The sequence below is a fragment of the Tachyglossus aculeatus genome, chromosome 14 (genome assembly GCF_015852505.1).
Source record: "Tachyglossus aculeatus isolate mTacAcu1 chromosome 14, mTacAcu1.pri, whole genome shotgun sequence".
Classification (NCBI taxonomy): domain Eukaryota; kingdom Metazoa; phylum Chordata; class Mammalia; order Monotremata; family Tachyglossidae; genus Tachyglossus; species Tachyglossus aculeatus.
The window spans coordinates 41432558-41452184 of NC_052079.1; the positions used below are offsets into that span (position 1 = coordinate 41432558).

The 19627-nt window shown below is 44.3% G+C and overlaps 1 protein-coding gene across 3 annotated transcripts in view; it reads left to right on the top strand.

The window, feature by feature from the left end:
* The first annotated feature begins 1230 nt into the window (after positions 1–1230).
* Positions 1231–19627, top strand: part of SCYL2 (SCY1 like pseudokinase 2) — a 60690-nt gene continuing 42293 nt past the window's right edge. For all 3 annotated transcript variants that reach the window (XM_038756190.1, XM_038756191.1, XM_038756192.1), the window contains exons 1-2: positions 1231–1280; positions 14730–14934. In XM_038756190.1, coding sequence (XP_038612118.1) covers positions 14758–14934 — 177 coding nt within the window. In that variant the 5' untranslated portion in view covers positions 1231–1280; positions 14730–14757. The remainder of the gene's footprint in view (positions 1281–14729; positions 14935–19627) is intronic.

Below are 19627 nucleotides of genomic sequence, written 5' to 3' on the forward strand. Positions count from 1 at the left end.
ATTTGTACCTATCTATTCTATTTATTTTATTTTGATTAATATGTTTGGTTTTGTTGTCTGTCTCCTCCTTCTAGACTGTGAGCCCGCTATTGGGTAGGGACCGTCTCTCTATGTTGCCAACTTGGACTTCCCAGGCGCTTAGTCCAGTGCTCTGCACACAGTAAGCGCTCAATAAATATGATTGATTGATGGATTGATTATGTTGCCAACTTGTACTTCCCAAGCGCCTAGTCCAGTGCTCTGCACACAGTAAGCGCTCAATAAATATGATTGATTGGTTATATGTTGCCAACTTGTACTTCCCAAGCGCTTAGTCCAGTGCTCTGCACACAGTAAGCTCTAAATAAATACGATTGATTATGTTGCCAACTTGTACTTCCCAAGCGCTTAGTCCAGTGCTCTGCACACAGTAAGCGCTCAATAAATACGATTGATTGAGTGATTGATTGTTTCCGGCCCCATCCCCTCCGCCGGAAGTGACGTATAAGGGTCGGGAACCCCGACCTTTCCTTCTTGTCCCCCCCCCCCGGCAAAAGAGACGGAGTGGCCCCCGGGGGGGGGGTCCCCTCCGCCGGAAGTGACGTAGGTGCGTCGGAGTCCCGCCCTTCCCTTCCAGTCCCCCCCCCAAGCAAGGCAAAAGAGACGGAGTGGCCCCCCCGTCCCCTCCGCCGGAAGTGACGTCTAGGGTCGGGAACCCTGGCCTTTCCTTATTGTCCCCGCCCCGTCAAAAGAGACGGAGTGGCCCCCCCCCGGTCCCCTCCGCCGGAAGTGACGTAGGTGCGTCGGAGTCCCGCCCTTCCCTTCTTGTCCTCCCCCCGGCAAAAGAGACGGAGTGGCCCCCCCGTCTCCTCCGCCGGAAGTGACGTATAAGAGTTGGGAGCCCCGGCCTTTCCTTCTTGTCCCCCCTCACCCCGGCAAAAGAGACGGAGTGCCCCCCCCCGTCCCCTCCGCCGGAAGTGACGTATAAGGGTCGGGAGCCCCGGCCTTTCCTTCTTGTCCCCCCCCCGTCAAAAGAGACGGAGTGGCCCCCCGTCCCCTCCGCCGGAAGTGACGTATAGGGTCGGGAACCCCGGCCTGCCCTTCTTGTCGCCCCGTCCCCTCCGCCGGAAGTGACGTATGTGCGTCGGAGTCCCGGCCCTTCCTTCTTGTCCCCCCGTCCTTCATCCCGCCGTCTGAGGCGCCGGCAGTCGGCGGCGATGGCGTGACAGGACGACGACCGACCGACCGACGGACCGACCGACAGACAGACAGACCGAGCCCCGTCGTCCGCGGGGGAAGAGGTGAGGGGGAGCCCGGCCTAGCCGGAGGGTGGGCCTTCCCTTCCCTACTGAGAGCTCACCTCCTCCAGGAGGCCTTCCCAGACTGAGCCCCTTCCTTCCTCTCCCCCTCGTCCCCCTCTCCATCCCCCCATCTTACCTCCTTCCCTTCCCCACAACACCCGTATATTTGCATTTATGTTTATACGTATTTATTACTCTAGTTATTTATTTATTTTACTTGTATATATCTATTCTATTTATTTTATTTTGTTAGTATGTTTGGTTTTGTTCTCTGTCTCCCCCTTTTAGACTGTGAGCCCACTGTTGGGTAGGGACTGTCTCTAGATGTTGCCAACTCCCTTCAAGGCCCTGCTGAGTGCTCACCTCCTCCAGGAGGCCTTCCCAGACTGAGCCCCTTCCTTCCTCTCCCCCTCGTCCCCCTCTCCATCCCCCCCATCTTACCTCCTTCCCTTCCCCACAGCACCTGCATATATGTAGATATGTTTGTACATTATTTATTACTCTAGTTATTTATTTATTTTACTTGTATATGTCTATTCTACTTATTTTATTTTGTTAGTATGTTTGGTTTTGTTCTCCGCCTCCCCCATTTAGACTGTGAGCCCACTGTTGGGTAGGGACTGTCTATGTTGCCGACTTGGACTTCCCAAGCGCTTAGTCCAGTGCTCTGCACACAGTAAGCGCTCCATCAATACGATTGATTGATTGAACATATGTATTCAACTGATTTTATTCTGTTAATATGTTCGGTTTTGCTGTCTGTCCATCCCCCCCCATCCTACCTCCTTCCCTTCCCCACAGCACCTGTATCTATGTTTGTGCATATTTATTACTCTATTTATCTATTTATTTTACTTGTACATATCTATTCTCTTTATTTTATTTGGTTAGTGTGTTTGGTTTTGTTCTCCGTCTCCCCCTTTTAGACTGTGAGCCCACTGTTGGGTAGGGACTGTCTCTCTACGTTGCCAACTTGGACTTCCCAAGCGCTTAGTACAGTGCCCTGCACACAGTAAGCGCTCAATAAATACGATTGATTGATTGTCTCTATATGTTGCCAACTTGTACTTCCCAAGCGCTTAGTACAGTGCTCTGCACACAGTAAGCGCTCAATAAATACGATTGATTGATCGATTCCCTTCCCTTCCCCTCAGGCTTCCGCTTCTCCGCTTAGAGGCCGGAGCGGCCTAGTGCGGCCCTCCGGCGGCCGGGCCCTTCTCCTATCAATCAATCAATCAATCGTATTTATTGAGCGCTTACTGTGTGCAGAGCACTGGACTAAGCGCTTGGGAAGTACAAGTTGGCAACATCTAGAGACAGTCCCTACCCAACAGTGGGCTCACAGTCTAGAAGGGGGAGACAGAGAACAAAACGGAACATATTAAAATAAAATAAGTAGAATAGATCAATCAATCAGTCAGTCGTATTTATTGAGCGCTTACTGTGTGCAGAGCACTGTATTAAGAGCTTGGGAAGTACAAGGTGGCAACATAGTCCCTACCCAACAGTGGGCTCACAGCCTAGAAGGGGGAGACAGAGAACAAAACCAAACATATTAATCAAAATAAAATAAATAGAATAGATATGTACAAGTAAAATAAATAAATAAATAGAGGAATAAATATGTACAAACATATATACATATAAACAGGTGCTGTGGGGAAGGGAAGGAGGTAAGACGGGGGCCACACCGTCTCTTTTGTCGGGGAGGGGGGACGGGAACCCCCCTCAGTCAATCAATCAATCAGTCAATCGTATTTACTGAGCGCTTACTGTGTGCAGAGCACTGGACTAAGCACCTGGGAAGTACAAGTTGGCAACATTGACAGTCCCTTCCAAACAGTGGGCTCACAGTCTAGAAGGGAGAGACAGAGAACAAAACCAAACATATTAATTAAAATAAAATAAGTAGAATAGATAGGTACAAGTAAAATAACTAAATAAATAGAGTAATAAATATGTACAAACATATATACATATAAACAGGTGCTGTGGAGAAGGGAAGGAGGTAAGACGGGGGCCACACCGTCTCTTTTGTCGGGGCAGGGGGACAGGAACCCCCCTCAGTCAATCAATCAGTCAATCGTATTGAGTGCATACTGTGTGCAGAGCACTGTACTAAGCGCTTGGGAAGTACAAGTTGGCAACATAGAGAGGCAGTCCCTACCCAACAGTGGGCTCACAGTCTAAAAGGTGGGCTCACAGTAATCCTAATAATAATGAAGCAGCGTGGCTCAGCGGAAAGGGCACGGGCTTCGGACTCAGAGGTCATGGGTTCAAATTCCAGCTCCGCCACTTGTCAGCAGGGTGACTTTGGGCAAGTCACTTCTCTGTGCCTCAGTTATCTCGTCTGTAAAATGGGGATGAAGACTGTGAGCCCCATGTGGGACAACTTGATCACCTTGAACCTCCCCAGCACTTAGAACAGTGATTTGCACATAGTAAGTGCTTAATAAATGCCATCATTATTGTTATTATTAATGACGGCATTTAGTAACTGCTTACAGTGTGCAAAGCACTGTTCTAAGCACTGGGGAGGTTAGAGAAGCAGCATGGCTCAGTGGAAATAATAATAATGGCATTTATTAAGCACTTATTATGTGCCAAGCACTGTTGTAAGCGCTGAGCACTGTCCTAAGCGCTGGAAAGATCCCGGGCTGGGGAGCCAGAGGTCATAGGTTCAAATCCCGGCCCCACCGCTTGTCAGCTGGGTGACTTTGGGCAAGTCACTTCACTTCCCTGGGCCTCAGTTCCCTCATCTGTAAAGTGGGGATTAGGACGGTGAGCCCCATGTGGGACAACCTTATCGCCTTGTATCCCCCCAGCGCTTAGAACAGTGCTTTGCACATAGTAAGCGCTTAACAAATACCATTATTATTATTACAAGGTGATCAGGTTGTCCCACGGGGGGCTCACAGTCTTCATCCCCATTTTACAGATGAGGGAACTGAGGCACAGTGAAGTGACTTAACCAAGGTGTGCAGAGCACTGGACTAAGCACTTGGCAACTACAAGTCGGCAACAGATAGAGACGGTCCCTACCCAACAACGGGCTAACAATAATAATAATAGTGGTATTTGTTAAGCGCTTACTATGGGCCAAGCACTGTTCTAAGCACTGGGGTCGCTACAAGGTGATCAGGTTGTCCCACGTGGGGCCCGCAGCCTTAACCCCCATTTTCCAGAGGAGGGAACTGAGGCCTCAGAAGTGAAGTGACTTGCCCAAGGTCACACAGCAGACAAGTGGCGGAGCTGGGATTAGAACCCACGACCTCCGACTCCTGAGCCCGGGCTCTTGCCACGGAGCCATGCTGCGGCCCTGCTGACCCCTGGCCGGCGGTGAGACGGGCGCCCCTGGCCCGGGAGAGAGCCGCTTAAGGAAAATAATAATAATAATAATGATGATAGTATTTGTTAAGCGCTTACTATGTGCCAAGCACTGTCCTAAGTGCTGGGGGGGATACGAGGTGATCAGGTTGTCCCACGTGGGGCTCACAGTCTTCATCCCCATTTTACAGATAATAATAATAATGATGATGGCATTTGTAAAGCGCTTACTATATGCAAAGCACTGTTCTAAGTGCCGGGGGGACTAGAAGGTGATCAGGTTGTCCCACGTGGGGCACATAGTCTTAATCCCCCTTTTACAGATGAGGTAACTGAGGCCCAAAGAAGTGAAGTGACTTGCCCAAGGTCACACAGCTGACAAGTGGTGGACTCGGGATTTGAACCCATGACCCCTGACTCCCAAGGTGATGATGATGTTGGCATTTGTTAAGCGCTTACTATGTGCGAAGCACTGTCCTAAGCGCTGGGATGCGAGGTGGTCAGGTTGTCCCACTTGGAGCGCACAGTCTTAATCCCCATTTTCCAGATGAGGTAACTGAGGCCCAAAGAAGTGAAGCGACTTGCCCAAGGTCACACAGCTGACAAGCGGTGGACTCGGGATTTGAACCCATGACCCCTGACTCCCAAGGGGATGATGACGTTGGCATTCGTTAAACACTTACTATGTGCAAAGCACTGCCCTAAGCGCTGGGATACGAGGTGGTCAGGGTGTCCCACTTGGAGCGCACAGTCTTAATCCCCATTTTCCAGATAAGAGAACTGAGGCCCAGGGAAGTTAAATGGCTTGCCCAGGGTCGCACAGCTGACAAGTGGTGGAGCTGGGATTCGAACCCATGACCTCGGACCCCCAAGCCCGGGCTCTTGCCACTGAGCCACGCTGAAAAGAGAGTCCTGGCAGGTCTGGGCCAAGCCAGGGGCGCCGAGGGGCCCCGTCCTTCAGCCTCCTTAAGGACACATCTCTATTCTATTTATTTTATTTTGTTAGTGTGTTTGGTTTTGTTCACTGTCTCCCCCTTTTAGACTGTGAGCCCACTGTTGGGTAGGGACTGTCTCTATATGTTGCCAATTTGTACTTCCCAAGCGCTTAGTACAGTGCTCTGCACACAGCAAGCGCTCAATAAATACGATTGATTGATTGAACATATGTATTCAACTGATTTTATTTTGTTAATATGTTTGGTTTTGCTGTCTGTCTCCCCCTTCTAGACTGTGAGCCCACTGTTGGGTAGGGACTGTCTCTAGATGTTGCCAATTTGTACTTCCCAAGCGCTTAGTACAGTGCTCTGCACATCGTAAGCGCTCAATAAATACGATAGATTGATTGATTGACAGTCCTGAAGGATCCTCCTTTGATATGTTGCCAACTTGTACTTCCCAAGCGCTTAGTACAGTGCTCTGCACACAGTAAGCGCTCAATAAATACGATTAATAATGATGATGATGATGACACTCAGTGAGTTTTCAGGCCTTGGTAGGTGGGCCGGCCGCCTCAACTCCCCTCAGCCCTTCAGAGATGGGGGGGACCCTCCGCCCCGGTGACCCCCCACCCCGAACTTCTGGAAATAGAGCCCTTCGACCTTCCCAAATCGACTTTGCCCCCATAGGAAAACAATCGCTCGGTCCCGTTAGGGAAGTAAATACCGAAATTCCTATTGCCCGGTTCCACACGGTACCTTCCCTTCAGATTGAAGGTCAACACGGTGTGTCATTACGCGATCTAGACTGGGGTAAAATGTTACTGTTTTGGAAAAAAGACATCTTAACTCAGCTCCACATCCTTGTTGGAACACGTTCAGTGGGAAAAAGTCTCAAGCAGCCTGAGTTATACTGCGAAAATGAACGTTTTATGCCAAAATGCCTCCGCCGTAATTATAAACTTTTATAGAATGGATGCATTTTATACTTCGTGGCACCTTCATGGGCATATTAATATATGTATATATGTTTGTACATATTTATTACTCTGTTTATTTTATTTGTACATATCTATTCTATTTATTTTATCTTGTTAGTATGTTTGGTTTGGTTTTCTGTCTCCCCCTTTTAGACCGTGAGCCCACTGCTGGGTAGGGACTGTCTCCATATGTTGCCAATTTGTACTTCCCAAGCGCTTAGTCCGGTGCTGTGCACATAGTAAGTGCTCAATAAATACGATTGATGATATTAAGGTTTCAGAGAGAACATCGTGAAGGGAGTGCGGCAGTGTTGTAAATACCAGTTACTGCTTTCTTTTGTAGGGAAGGAAGCACTGGCATATTCCCGTATACTAGGTGTGGGGGAGGAGATGAGGGAGAGCATTATTGGATGAGGACTGCTGTTCTTTTTGGCAAGGCTAGATATTTCTGTCCCTAAGAGACTGTTTTGGTACAAACACTTCCCTTAAATATGTAATGTACTAAAACACCTGCACCTTCACCCATGTACAACAAACATATCAAGTTGTGCTCACATCAATCAATCAATCGCATTAATTGAGCACTTACTGTGTGCAGAGCACTGTACTAAGTGCTTGGGAAGTACAAGTGCTCATGGCAACATATTGAGACAGTCCCTACCCAGCAGTGGGCCCACAGTCTAGAAGGGGGAGACAGAGAACAAAACCAAACGTACTAACAAAATAAATAGAACAGATATGTAAAAGTAAAATAAATAGAGAAATATGTAGAAACGTGTATACATATATACAGGGGCTGTGGGGAAGGGAAGGAGGTAAGGTGAGGGGGATGGAGAGGGGAACGAGGGGGAGAGGAAGGAAGGGGAATCAATCAATCAATCAGTCGTATTTATTGAGCGCTTACTGTGTGCATCCAGACATCTATCAATCTATTCTATTTATTGAGTATTTACTGGGTGTGGAGCACTGTACTGAGCGCTTGGGAGAGCACAGTATGACATTCCCTGCCCACAACGAGCTTACAGCCTGAATCCAAGACTGTTTGCACACACCCTCTTCCCACTCCCCATGCAATCCCTCTGGTTTAAACACACATCTGCCATCGTCTCTCCACAGTTGTCTCCTTACCCTTAAATTCCTCGGACGATTAGAAAGAATATTATTCAGATCCTGTCCCAACATTGGACTGCGTGGACACTCCTGGCCTTAGGGTCCTCCTTTACAGGCTGAAATTTAAGAGGTTGGACCAGGCGTAGGCTCAGCCTGATGCTACTGGAATTGCCGTCCAGGCTTGTTGGAGCCAAACTTCAATCAATCAATTAGTCAATCAATCGTATTTTTGAGCACTTACTGTGCGCAGAGCACTGTACTAAGTGCTTGGGAAGTACAAGTTGGCAACATATAGAGACAGTCCCTACCCAACAGCGGGCTCACAGTCTAAAAGGGGGAGACGGAGAACAAAACCAAACATACTAACAAAATAAAATAAATAGAATAGATATGTACAAGTAAAATAAATAGAGTAATAAATATGTAGAAACATATATACAGGGGAACTGGGCCGCATGGGTGCGATGCGTCATGCTCACTGTGTCCCGCTTATAGCCATTAGGAGTACATGTAAACTTCTGTGCAGGAGTGATTTCCTCCCCTCATACCCCTGCAGTATTTTACTGACCTATTCAACCTGGAGAATATAAAAAAGATAGCGGGAGAAGGAGCAGTCAGTCCACATGTGATAGGAGCCTGGCCCAAACCTGCTGGGTTCCTTTTAGACCCACCTGTATCTGGTCTGGAGCTTGAAGCAGATCCAGTTCGATACAGGTCTCTAGCAGGAATGCTTCTGTTTTATTTTCTTTTTCATATCAAATTTCAGGCCGTATAGAGCAGTGGTCTGTAGCTTGAAGCAGATCCAGTTCGATACAGATCTCTAGCAGGAATACTTCTGTTTTATTTTCTTTTTGATGTCAAATTTCAGGCCGTATACAGCAGTGGTGGTTTTAAGCTCCTCAACATCAGGCATGGGGAATTGAGGGAAGGGAATGAGAAATCTAGAGGACCAGTTGCTTCCGGCTTTCTCTTCATCCCATTAGGTGGGGGCTGCTGAAGGCCAAAGTGTGGAGCGGGGCCTAGGCCAAAGTGTGGAATTGCTTTAAAAGGTTGAGCTGTTAAATTCCTTATCGCCCCTTTTTAAAATGCCTGGATTTTCCAACTCTTTAATTGGCATCATTTCATAGAACCTATTAACTCTAGTTAACCCCAGATGAGGGGCTAGATGGTTATGCGGGGAGAATGTTAGCTAAACTGTGCTGTAGTCCATATTGCACAAGAGATGACATTGTGTATCTACTATTGAAAATGTGTGTGTGTGCTGGGGATGGAGGTGGCTCCCTATTTTTCTGATACATTTTTTTTTTTTAAGTCACTATCATTCTTGTGATGTCCAGCTTACCTCCCCTGTTCTTTGGAGCTGCCAGAGAGGAAACGGAATCTGGTAGTGCTGCTGTGGGACTTGATTTCTTCCCCTAATCTTGGCCTAGTTGGTCACCCATATCCCAGTATTAACCAAAGCTGTTTCCTTCCCCACCCCAATGGGGCTCTGTGGCTTTCTTCCCACTTACACAGGGGTGTGGACCCAGTTTACATCCTCCCATCCCCTGACGCACCCTATCCTACAAGCTCAAAAAACAGGGTCTGACAGCTCAGAAACATAGGATTTCACAGCACCGTCACTGGGGCAAAGAAATGGGGATCTCGTTTTTTTCCCCTCTTGATCCCGCCTATAGGTTCCAGTGACCCTTGAATCCTTTTTCTTTTGGGATTCCTATAATCATTGATTCACTTTTCTCCCTTTGGCCCCATTCTCTCTTCACATTCTGAGGTCTGCTATCTTCTGGGGTGGGGAAGGGCCAGAGCCTCTTGGCTCCTGGAGCTCAGCTTTTGCTCTATATTGCCCTTTTCTCTGGCTTTCCATAGTGAAGGGGGGAGTATGAGGAGCCAGAGGTCAGGGTTTGTGAGCTGGAGGATTAGGAAATGGTTTTCAGATTTCCACTTTGGGTCAGGGGCTGCAGGAAGCAGGGAGAGAATGGGGTCCAGGGTTGCTTGACTTCCAAGGAAGGAACAGATTGGGAAATCCCAGCCTCCCATTCCGGATGCTCCGTCATTTTTGTAGAGCACGAATGTAGAGCCCAGGAAGAAGAGGTTGGGGAAATTCTGGGACAGGTTGGCCCCTTTGCTATCAAAGCAAAACTTTCTTGGGCCAACTAGGGTGCAACCAAGGGCCACTAGCCAAAGGGAGGTCTTGGGGTAAGTAGTCCTCTTTGATGTACGTGACACTCTTTTCTGGTTTTGATCTTGAGGCATCTCACTTGGGACCGGCTTGAGGATATTATGACACTTCAAATTATACCATTCCTTTGTTCGTATTCTAATTGTCCTGAATATTAGACCTGTGGTTCTCCTTTGTTTTATTGTGATGTCCAAAAACAGTATAAATAGGGACAGATTTGCAGTTTAACATTTAGTGTGACATCAGCAGGATTTCCGACTTTCAGATTTTTTCGTCTTCATTTTTATTAGATTGAAAAAGCAGTCTTTGTCAAATACATTCAGTCTGTACAGGATAGTATCACCATCTTCAAGCCCCAAATTTTCTTTTTCTGTGCATTTTGTTTTGCTGTTTTATAAAGTGCCTGTGAACAGAGAAAAAGCATTGTTCCACACAAATATAGATATGATAAATCAATCAATCGTATTTATTGAGCGCTTACTATGTGCAGAGAACTGTACTAAGCGCTTGGGAAGTACAAATTGGCATCACATAGAGACAGTCCCTACCCAACAGTGGGCTCATGAAATACTAATGAAGAACTAGTGATCTGGGAAGTTAATTTTTAACCTTTCTGTAATTTTTATTTCTTGCAAAGATGAAATCTTGGTATTTTTAAAACTTTAAAATGCTTCATTTTTTCAGGTTTACATATTTTTTCACAAGAAATGTGCAATTATTGAGACTTTAGAAATGTTTTTTTTTTTCCTTGAGGAACTCCCCACTAAATTGCAAGGGCTTTACATTATTTGATATAAATACTGTATCTGGCTTTCTATCTTTTCTATTCAAAGAAGGATCGGATTGCAGGTTACTTAACACCTCAGTTGCCTGGTGTAGAATGATTTGAACCATGCTGTGTCACCCTAAAATTGCCTTGAAATCAAGAATGTGAACAAGACAATTTGTTATTTCAGTTTCTGCCATTGGATCATTGTTCAAGGCCCAAGAATATCATTGAATAATAGGGGTTACAGTGGTTAAATCCACTAGGGCTAGAATTGCTTCCCTGATATTGTTTGTAACATTCCATTAAAAACTTTTATATAGGTGTTACCCTGAATTTTTGGCAAAGAAAACTTTACTTGAAACTATAAAGCTGAATTGCCTTTTCCAGGTCATAGAGAAAAATAGGCTATAATAAGAGATAAATAAAATCATTTTCTGCCTGATATTAAAAATTCATTTTAACAGGAGGTTTTGCTTCTCCTTTCCCAAAGTTTTTGAAGCTTGGTAACTCTTCTCAGAGAATAATATTAAGCCTTCGTTAGTATATCCTGAGCCATATCAGAATTCACAAGGACAGATAAGACCCTCTGCTTCCTAACATCCTCCACCAAAATGTTCTGACTCATCCTGCCTGCAGGCAAACCTAATTTTGATTTACATGTAAGACTCACTTTGAAGACCCTATTGTTTTGGACAAAGGGGAGACCAATCAATGAGACAGATACAATAGAAGCAGCCCGGCTTAGTGGAAAGAGCACGGGCTTGGGAGTCAGAGGTTGTGGGTTCCAATCCTGCCCCCGCCACTTGTCAGCTGTGTGACCTTGGGCAAGTCACTTAACTTCTCTGTGCCTCAGCTCCCTCATCTGGAAAATGGGGATTAAGACTTTGAGCCCCACGTGGGACAACCTGATTACCTTGTATCTACCCCAGCACTTAGAACAGTGCTTGGCACATAGAAAGCGCTTAATAAATGCCATCATCATCATACAGATTAAGTGCTTACTGTGTTTACAGCACTGTGCTAAGTGGTTTTTTAAATGGTATTTAAGTGTTCTCTTTGTGTCAAACATTGTTCCAAGCCCTGAGGTAGATACAGTCAATCAATCAATCAATCGTATTTATTGAGCACTTACTGTGTGCAGAGCACTGTACTAAGCGCTTGGGAAGTACAAGTTGGCAACATATATACAGGTGAATTCCCTGACCTGCATGGAGCTTACCAATCTTTAAGTAGGAGAGAGAACAGAAGAAGTGAGACATGAGACGTTCAGTGGCTTGCCCAAGGTCATACAGCAGGCCTTTGGCAGAAGTGGCATAATAATAATACTAATAATATATCATTATTATGATGATGGCATTTGTAAAGCACTTACTGTGTGTCAAGCACTGTTTTAAGCGCCCAAGCCCCCTCAAAGCCTGTTTTCTTTCCACTAGGCCACACTTCTTGAGAGTGAAATGCAACATTGCTCCCATTGCACAGCAAATCCCCGGGAACATCTGTTTGGAATTGTACAGTGCTCTGCACGCAGTAAACTTAGCTCAGTAAATGCGAATGAATGAATGAATGAATGCTTCTCTCTTCTTTTCCTCCTTTTCCCCCACTGAGAAATCTCCCTCGATGGAAACTTGTCCTCTAGCTCTACCCAAATATCTCAGGGAGAGTCACCTTGTCAAACTAACCAGGCGGCTGCCCTTCTGATCCGTTGCATATAGGAAAGCACGTATGGAGTAACCGGCGGCAGGGCTCAGTGCCACGTGAAGGTCAAGCGATGTGAGAACGGAGGAGATGCTGCTGAGGGCGGGTTCCCAGGACATTGGGCAACTGGAGATTAAGCTGGGGTTGCCAAGGAGACCGGAGCAGAGCTGGCGATCTTGGGACCACGTCCTGGAGCCTCAGGGACAAAGCCCAAGCAGCAGAAATGGAATATGGCAAAGCCCCTCACGGCCCTGTTGGCCAAGCAGCTGCAACCCCCTTTCTCAGAGACTTAGGAGCCATTAGACTCCCTCTCTACAGATTCCACATAGTCCCCTTGGATCTTTTTCCTTCCCCTGCTCCCCAGTGGGACAGAGACACTGTGGGACACTGTAGTTTCTCATCTGGGAATATATTACTTGACTTATTTCCTTAATTCCTCTGCCATCGTGATGGCTATTTTTAATTTGGTTTTTATCTTTCTCTTGCCCGTTGTTGTACAGAAAGGATTTCTCAGTGCCACCGGTAGCAATTCGGTGTTGGAGCGATGCTCGCCTGAAGAGCAAAGGGTTAAAGAAAGTGTGTGACTATTTGCAGGGATAAAGGGTGTAAGAGATCCTCTAGGATATGCACACTCAGGGATTCATTGCCAGCTTTGGGAGTGAGCTTTAAGGTGAAAGTCAGCTATGATCAATAGAAGTTTCAATAAGTTGCTGGAATTCATTGTTAATATATATGGAAAGAAGGCTGTATACATTGACTTCCTAATTTTACTGCAAAAATAGCACTCATGTGAAAGTACACAAACGTGCACATAATTGAAAGCAGCATATGAAGTGTTCTCTGGGGTAATTGGAAATGTTAATAATCCTGAAACAGGAGAAATACGGACATCTTCTGTTTTTAGACATACTTTCAAAGGGCCTTGCAGATGAGCTGGATGTACTTTTGCAACAACTTAAAACCATTTTGGGCTTCAGACATATGTTCAGCATTTTACTGGGTCACCTGGTGATATCTGGCACTTGGTGTTTCTTTGGGTGTTTTTGTGGGATTTTTTTGTTTCCCTAGGCTGATGTTTTATTCCTGGTTTTCATAACAATAATAATAATAATGATAATGGCATTTATTAAGTGCTTACTATGTGCAAAGCACTGTTCTAAGCGCTGGGGAGGATACAAGTTGATCAGGATGTCCCATGAGGGGCTCACAGTTTTAATCCCCATTTTACAGATGAGGTAGCTGAGGCACAGAGAAGTTAAGTGACTTGCCCAGAGTCACACAGCTGACAAGCGGTGTTATGAATTTGTTGTAAAGTAGGATGTGCGTATCTAATGTTTTTCAAACTCTTCTATTCACCTGTAATTTGTGTATATGTGCTTACCATCCAAGGGGTTTATTAAACTGCCCTGCGCAGATTTTCACTTAATATTATAAAGTATGGTCTAAATGCCCCGCAGAGCACAGCAGAAGCAGATGACCTACTTGCCCTCAAAAGAGCTTAAAATCAATAATTTTTGTTGATTGTTATATTATTGGTACTCAAGTCAGTAGTAATTGTTGATGGTAATAATTCAGAAATTTTTCTTAAAGGAGCTTAATACCTGTTTTTTCAGAATGAATTTGGAAGGTAGGTGGTAATGAATAAGATTGAATAATACTGAAACCTGGTTTGTCACCATTTACCTTCAGCGTATTTCCTAATGCTAACAAACCTCAAATGTCTATCATTTCCAAACTATAATTGGGGAAATCAAAACTAAGAGGAAGTGACTTACCCGTGTTTCAAAACAATATGGTGGTGTTTGGAATTGAAACATGAGTATCTTTCACTCCCATAACGCTCTCATTTTGTAAACTTGTTTGCTATCAATCGTATTTATTGAGTCCTTATTCTTTGCAGAGCACGGTGGTTTGATAGAGTACAACAGAGTTATCAGACATGACCTTTGTCATGACCTCTAGAAATTTGTAATCTGGCAGGGGAGCCAGGCACTAAAATTAATTCAGGAAGCAGGCAAGATAGAGTCTAAAGATATGTATGCAAGTGTTGTTTGGTGATAGTGAATATGCAATTGCTTGATGGTTAGGATTCAAGTGCACAGGTGACCCGATAGTGTTAAAGTGACAATAAGGGCAGAAATAGAGTAGGAGAGGAGAGATTAATCAGGGAAGACTTCGTGTAAGAGGTGTGTTTTTTTGGGTTTTTTTAAGGGCTTTGGAGATGGGGAAGTAATGATCCGTTGGATGTGAAAGAAGATGGAGTTCCAATCTAGAAGGGGGTGAGCAAGTCAGTAGCAATATACTCAAAAATGAGGTTATGCTACATCCTGCTATTGACTTGGCTGCCAAGCAGGGCTTTTCTTTTTAAGACCTATTTAGTGTTTAAAATCTTGAATGTTATTTTGCTAAATTCAAATCCTAGAAACATTTAGAATTTCTTTCCTGTGCTTCCAGGTGAACGTAATCATAGGGCACTGCAACGATGGAGTCCATGCTTAATAAACTAAAGAGCACTGTTACGAAAGTAACAGCTGATGTCACCAGTGCAGTGATGGGGAATCCTGTCACCAGGGAGTTTGATGTTGGTCGGCATATCGCCAGTGGTGGCAACGGATTAGCCTGGAAGATTTTTAATGGCACAAAAAAGTCAACAAAACAGGTAGGTGGTTAAGGAAAGGTCAGAGGAAATATATTCTTGAATTTCAAATATGAAAAGAATGTTGATGCTGAAAATATTGAGAATTACAGGAGAGATTGTCAGAGGAGTGGTAGCTATCATGAAAGCAGAGGAAAATGGTTTCAAACATGTTTTGAGTGACTTTTATTGCAGACTTCCCATTCATGTTTCGGTCCTGCATTGTGCTTTTATTTATCATTGTTATAATAATTATAATAATAATGAGGCAAGTGTTGCTAAAATTAGTACATGTAATTACCTATTGTTTCACTTTGCGGGTTATTGGTTACATAAAGACATGGTGTAGTGCAAAAACGAATCAAAACCATGCCCCGCTTTAGATATATCCCTTTCCCTCCTCCTTCCCTAAATTCAAAAAACCGAAATAAGCAGCCCCATTTGAGTCTCTTAAGTTGCAGGAAAGGCAGCAGTGCCTTTCAGCAGCACTTCGCTGGCTGAGCAGTGCTGCTTACTAATGTAATGCTCTCTTGGGAAGGGTTAAAAAAGGTGGACTACTAGATTTATATGAATTTAACATAGAAAGTCTACCTTTCAGTAGCACCCATAAAGATGAACTCTCACCAAATAGAGTTATCTTCATATATGAAGGACAGTCATGTGTGTTCCTATGGAATTTGATTATTTGGTTGGGATACTAGGTACTGTAAAGCCATAGACAAATTTCTCCTTCAGTTACTTTTTTCCGAGTTAGAAATTCTCCTCTTCTGTTTTCTATCATTTTGTGGAACAGTAATCTGTAACTGATTTTCTTTTAACTTCAACCTGAAAATATTTTTCTCTAGTTTCTCTATGTTTACAAGAAAATTTATAGGCTATGATGTTTGGTTTACCTTGGATGATTTTAGCATATTGTTTAAAATTACTTTCTAACAGATTTAATTTTTCTTTTGAAAAAGAATAGCTTCAGTGAGCCTTCACTGTGTTTTATAAGGCACCAGTAGATGAATCCTAGAATTGTGCCTTGTTTTATAGGGGCTGAATGTTTCTGATATTCGTATAATCTTTCTCGACATATACAGATGAAGTTAGTATTTCCAGAATTGTTTTAGCTTTCTCTAAACTCCTAGGAAAAGGTCTCCTGTGTGATCGTTTTTCAGGAAAAACAAACTAAATCCTTGTCTTGAATTTCTTCTTCAAATAATGGTTGTTTTGAAATGAAAAGCACAGAAGAGAAAGTCAGTATCTGGTCATTCTCATGAAGCAGAAATTTGGATTTTGATTGCCCATTGTCCATAGCTAATTTCATGGTTCATATTGGATAAAAAATTTGTGATTGTACTGGAGCTAAATTATTTGGAATTAGTTTAAATGTAAATAAAATCAAAATATGTGAAGCATTCTGAAAGTAGCATTACTTTCCTGATTTTTTTTTCCTTTTATTTTGGTTTTGTAGTATTGAATAATTAATGTCTAGAGTCATCTTGAAAGAACATTTTATTGTTATGTGTAGATGTTGGTTGACTGGACTATTGCTTAATCACAGAGGCCCTCTTGGAGGAGATATGCCTTAATGTTTTGAATGTGCAGAGAGTGATAGTCTGTTGGGTATGAAGACAGAGGGTATTTCAGAGGCAGGATGTGGGCGAGAGGTTGGCAAGGTAGACATTCATTCAGTCGTATTTATTGAGCGCTTACTTTGTGCAAAGCATTGTACTAAATGCCTAGTACATGATAGAGGTACAGTGAGTGGGTTGACATAAGAGGAGAAAAGTGTGAGGACTGGATTGTAGTAGAAGAGCAGTGAGGTGAGATAAGAGGGACAAGGTGACTGAGTGCTTTAGAGCCTATGGTAAGGAGTTTCTTTTCTATGCAGAGATGGATAGGCAACCGCTGGAGGTTCCTGAGGATTGGGGAAACGTGAACTGAATGATTTTATAGAAAAATGATTCAGGCGGCAGACTGAAGTATGGACGGGAGTGAGGAGAGACAGGAGGCAGGGAGGTCATCAAGGGGGCTGTTACAGTAATCAAGGCGGAATAGGATAAGGGCTTGATTAACGTGGAAGCTGGTTGAATGGAGGATTGAGTGGTAGTTTAGAAAAAACGATCAGGGCAGTAGTGTCTAGTAGGGACTCTGGAGTACGGGAAGACAGGAGGTAGGAAGGTCAGTGAGGAGATGGATGCAGTAGTTGAGTTGGGCTATAAGTGCTTAAACTACGGTGATAGAAGGTTGGATGGAGAGGAAGAAATGACTCGTTCCCCCTCTAGACTGTAAGATTGTTGTGGCAGGGAACGTGTCTACCACCTGTGTTATATTGTACTATTCCAATATACAGTGCCATGCACACAGTAAACACTCAGTACATATGATTGAATGTTCGATTGCTCCGCACACAGTAAGCACTCAATAAATCCCACTGACGGATTCTAGAAATGTTATCAATCAGTTATATTTATTGAGAGTGTAACTGTGTGCATTCTGATGTTAGCACTTGGGGGTGAGTACAGTATAACAGAGTTGGTAGACACGTTCCCTATGACAGGATTTGGTTACAGGATGAACATGCGGTGTTGAGTGAGAGAAGTGAGTCAAGGACAATGCAAAGGTTACAGGTTTGAGAGAGAAGTTGGTGAGACAGGGAAAGTGGATGGGAGGACAAAGTTTGGGTGGGAAGATGAGTTCTGTTTTTGACATGCTAAGTTTGAGTCCTTGGGTTGTCCAAGAAGGGGTGTCCTGAAGACAGGTGGAAATGCGAGTCTGCAGAGGAAAGGGGTTGGAACTGGAGAGTTAAATTTGGGAGTCCTTTGCTTAGAGATGGTAATAGAAGCCACAGGAGTGAATGAGTTCTCCAAGAAAATGGGTGTAGGTGGAGAGTAGAAGGGAACCCAGTACTGAACCTTGAGGCACCCCCACAGTTAGTTAGAGGGTGAGAGGCAGAGGAGCCTGTGAAAGAGATTGAGAAACACAAAACCTTCCCTCTCAAAGGTCACAAATGATTTCCTTCTTTCCAAATCCAACAGCCTCTACTCCATCCTAATCCTCCTCAACCTCTCAGTTGCCTTCAACACTGCTGACCACCCCCTTCGCTCAATAACTACTGTGTGCTCAGCACACAGTAAGCGCTCAATAAATATGAATGAATGAATGAATAAATACAATTAAATGAATGAGTGAATGAAACATCCAACCTTGGCTTCATTCATTCAGTTGTATTTATGTAGTGCTTACTGTGTGCAGAGCATTGTACTAAGTTCTTAGGAGAGTACAATACAACAATAAACACTGACACTGTCCTCTCCTGGTTCTCTTCCTAATTCTCTGGCTGCTCATTCTCATCCTCTGCTTCCCATCCCCTCACTGTGGGAATCCCTCAGGGTTCAGTTCTGGGTTCCCTTCTTTTCTCCATTTACACCCACTCCCTTTAACCACCGCCAGATGCAGATAATTCCCAAATCTACATCTCCAACCCAATCTCTGTCTGTGTCTGCAGTCTTACATTCCTCCTGTCTTCAAGACGTCTCCGCTTGGAAGTCCTGCTGACATCTCAGATTTAACATGTACAAAACAGAACTACTTATAATAATAATAACAATAATGGTATTTGTTAAGCGCTTACTATGTGCCAAGGACTGTTCCAAGCACTGGGGTAGATAGAGGGTAATCAGTTTGTCCCATGTGGGGCTCACACTTTTAATCCCCATTTTTACAGATGAGGTAACTGAGGCAAAGAGAAGTTAAGTGACTTGCCCAAGGTCACCCAGCAGACAAGTGGCAGAGCTGTGATTAGAACTCTTGGCCTCTGACTCCCATGCCTGAGCTCTTTCCATTAAGCCATGCTGCTTCTTCCCACCTACTCCCTATCCTCCCCCTGATTTTTCCAGTTATTGTAAACAGTACCACCATCATTCCTGTATCAGAAGCCTGTAACCTTGGCATTATTCTGACTCTTTAATTGAATCCACATATTCAATCACCATCATCATCATCATCAATCGTATTTATTGAGCGCTTACTATGTGCAGAGCACTGTACTAAGCGCTTGGGAAGTACAAATTGGCAACATACAGAGACAGTCCCTACCCAGCAGTGGGCTCACAGTCTAAAAGGGGGAGACAGAGAACAAAACCAAACATACTAACAAAATAAAATAAATAGAATAGATATGTATAAATAAAATGAATAAATAGATAGAGTAAAAAATACTTCCAGAATACTTCGACTATCGGGGCTGGCTACCTGAAACCCGCTCATTGTCCACCAACGGATGATGTGATTCAGTCACCAAATCCTTTCCTCTCCATCCAAATTGCTACAACATTAATCCAAGCACTCATCCTCTCTCTTCTAGATTACTGCATCAGCCTCCTTGCTGACCTCCCTGCCTCCTGTGTCTTCCCCACTCCAGCTCCATACTTCACTCTACTGCTCGAGTCATTTTTCTACAAAAGCATTCAGTACGTTTCCCAACTCCTTGGGACCTCCAGTGGTTGCCCATCAACCAATACATCAAACAGAAACTCCTTTCCATCAGCTTTAAAGCACTCAATCACCTTGCTCCTTCCTACCTCACCTTGCTGCTTTCCTATTACAACCCAGCCCTCATACTTCGCTCCTCTAACCCCAAACTACTCACTGTACCTTGATTTCATCTGTCTTGCCGTCAACCTCTCTTCCTCATCCTGCCTTTGCCCTTTCACGCCTTCCCTGTTCATAT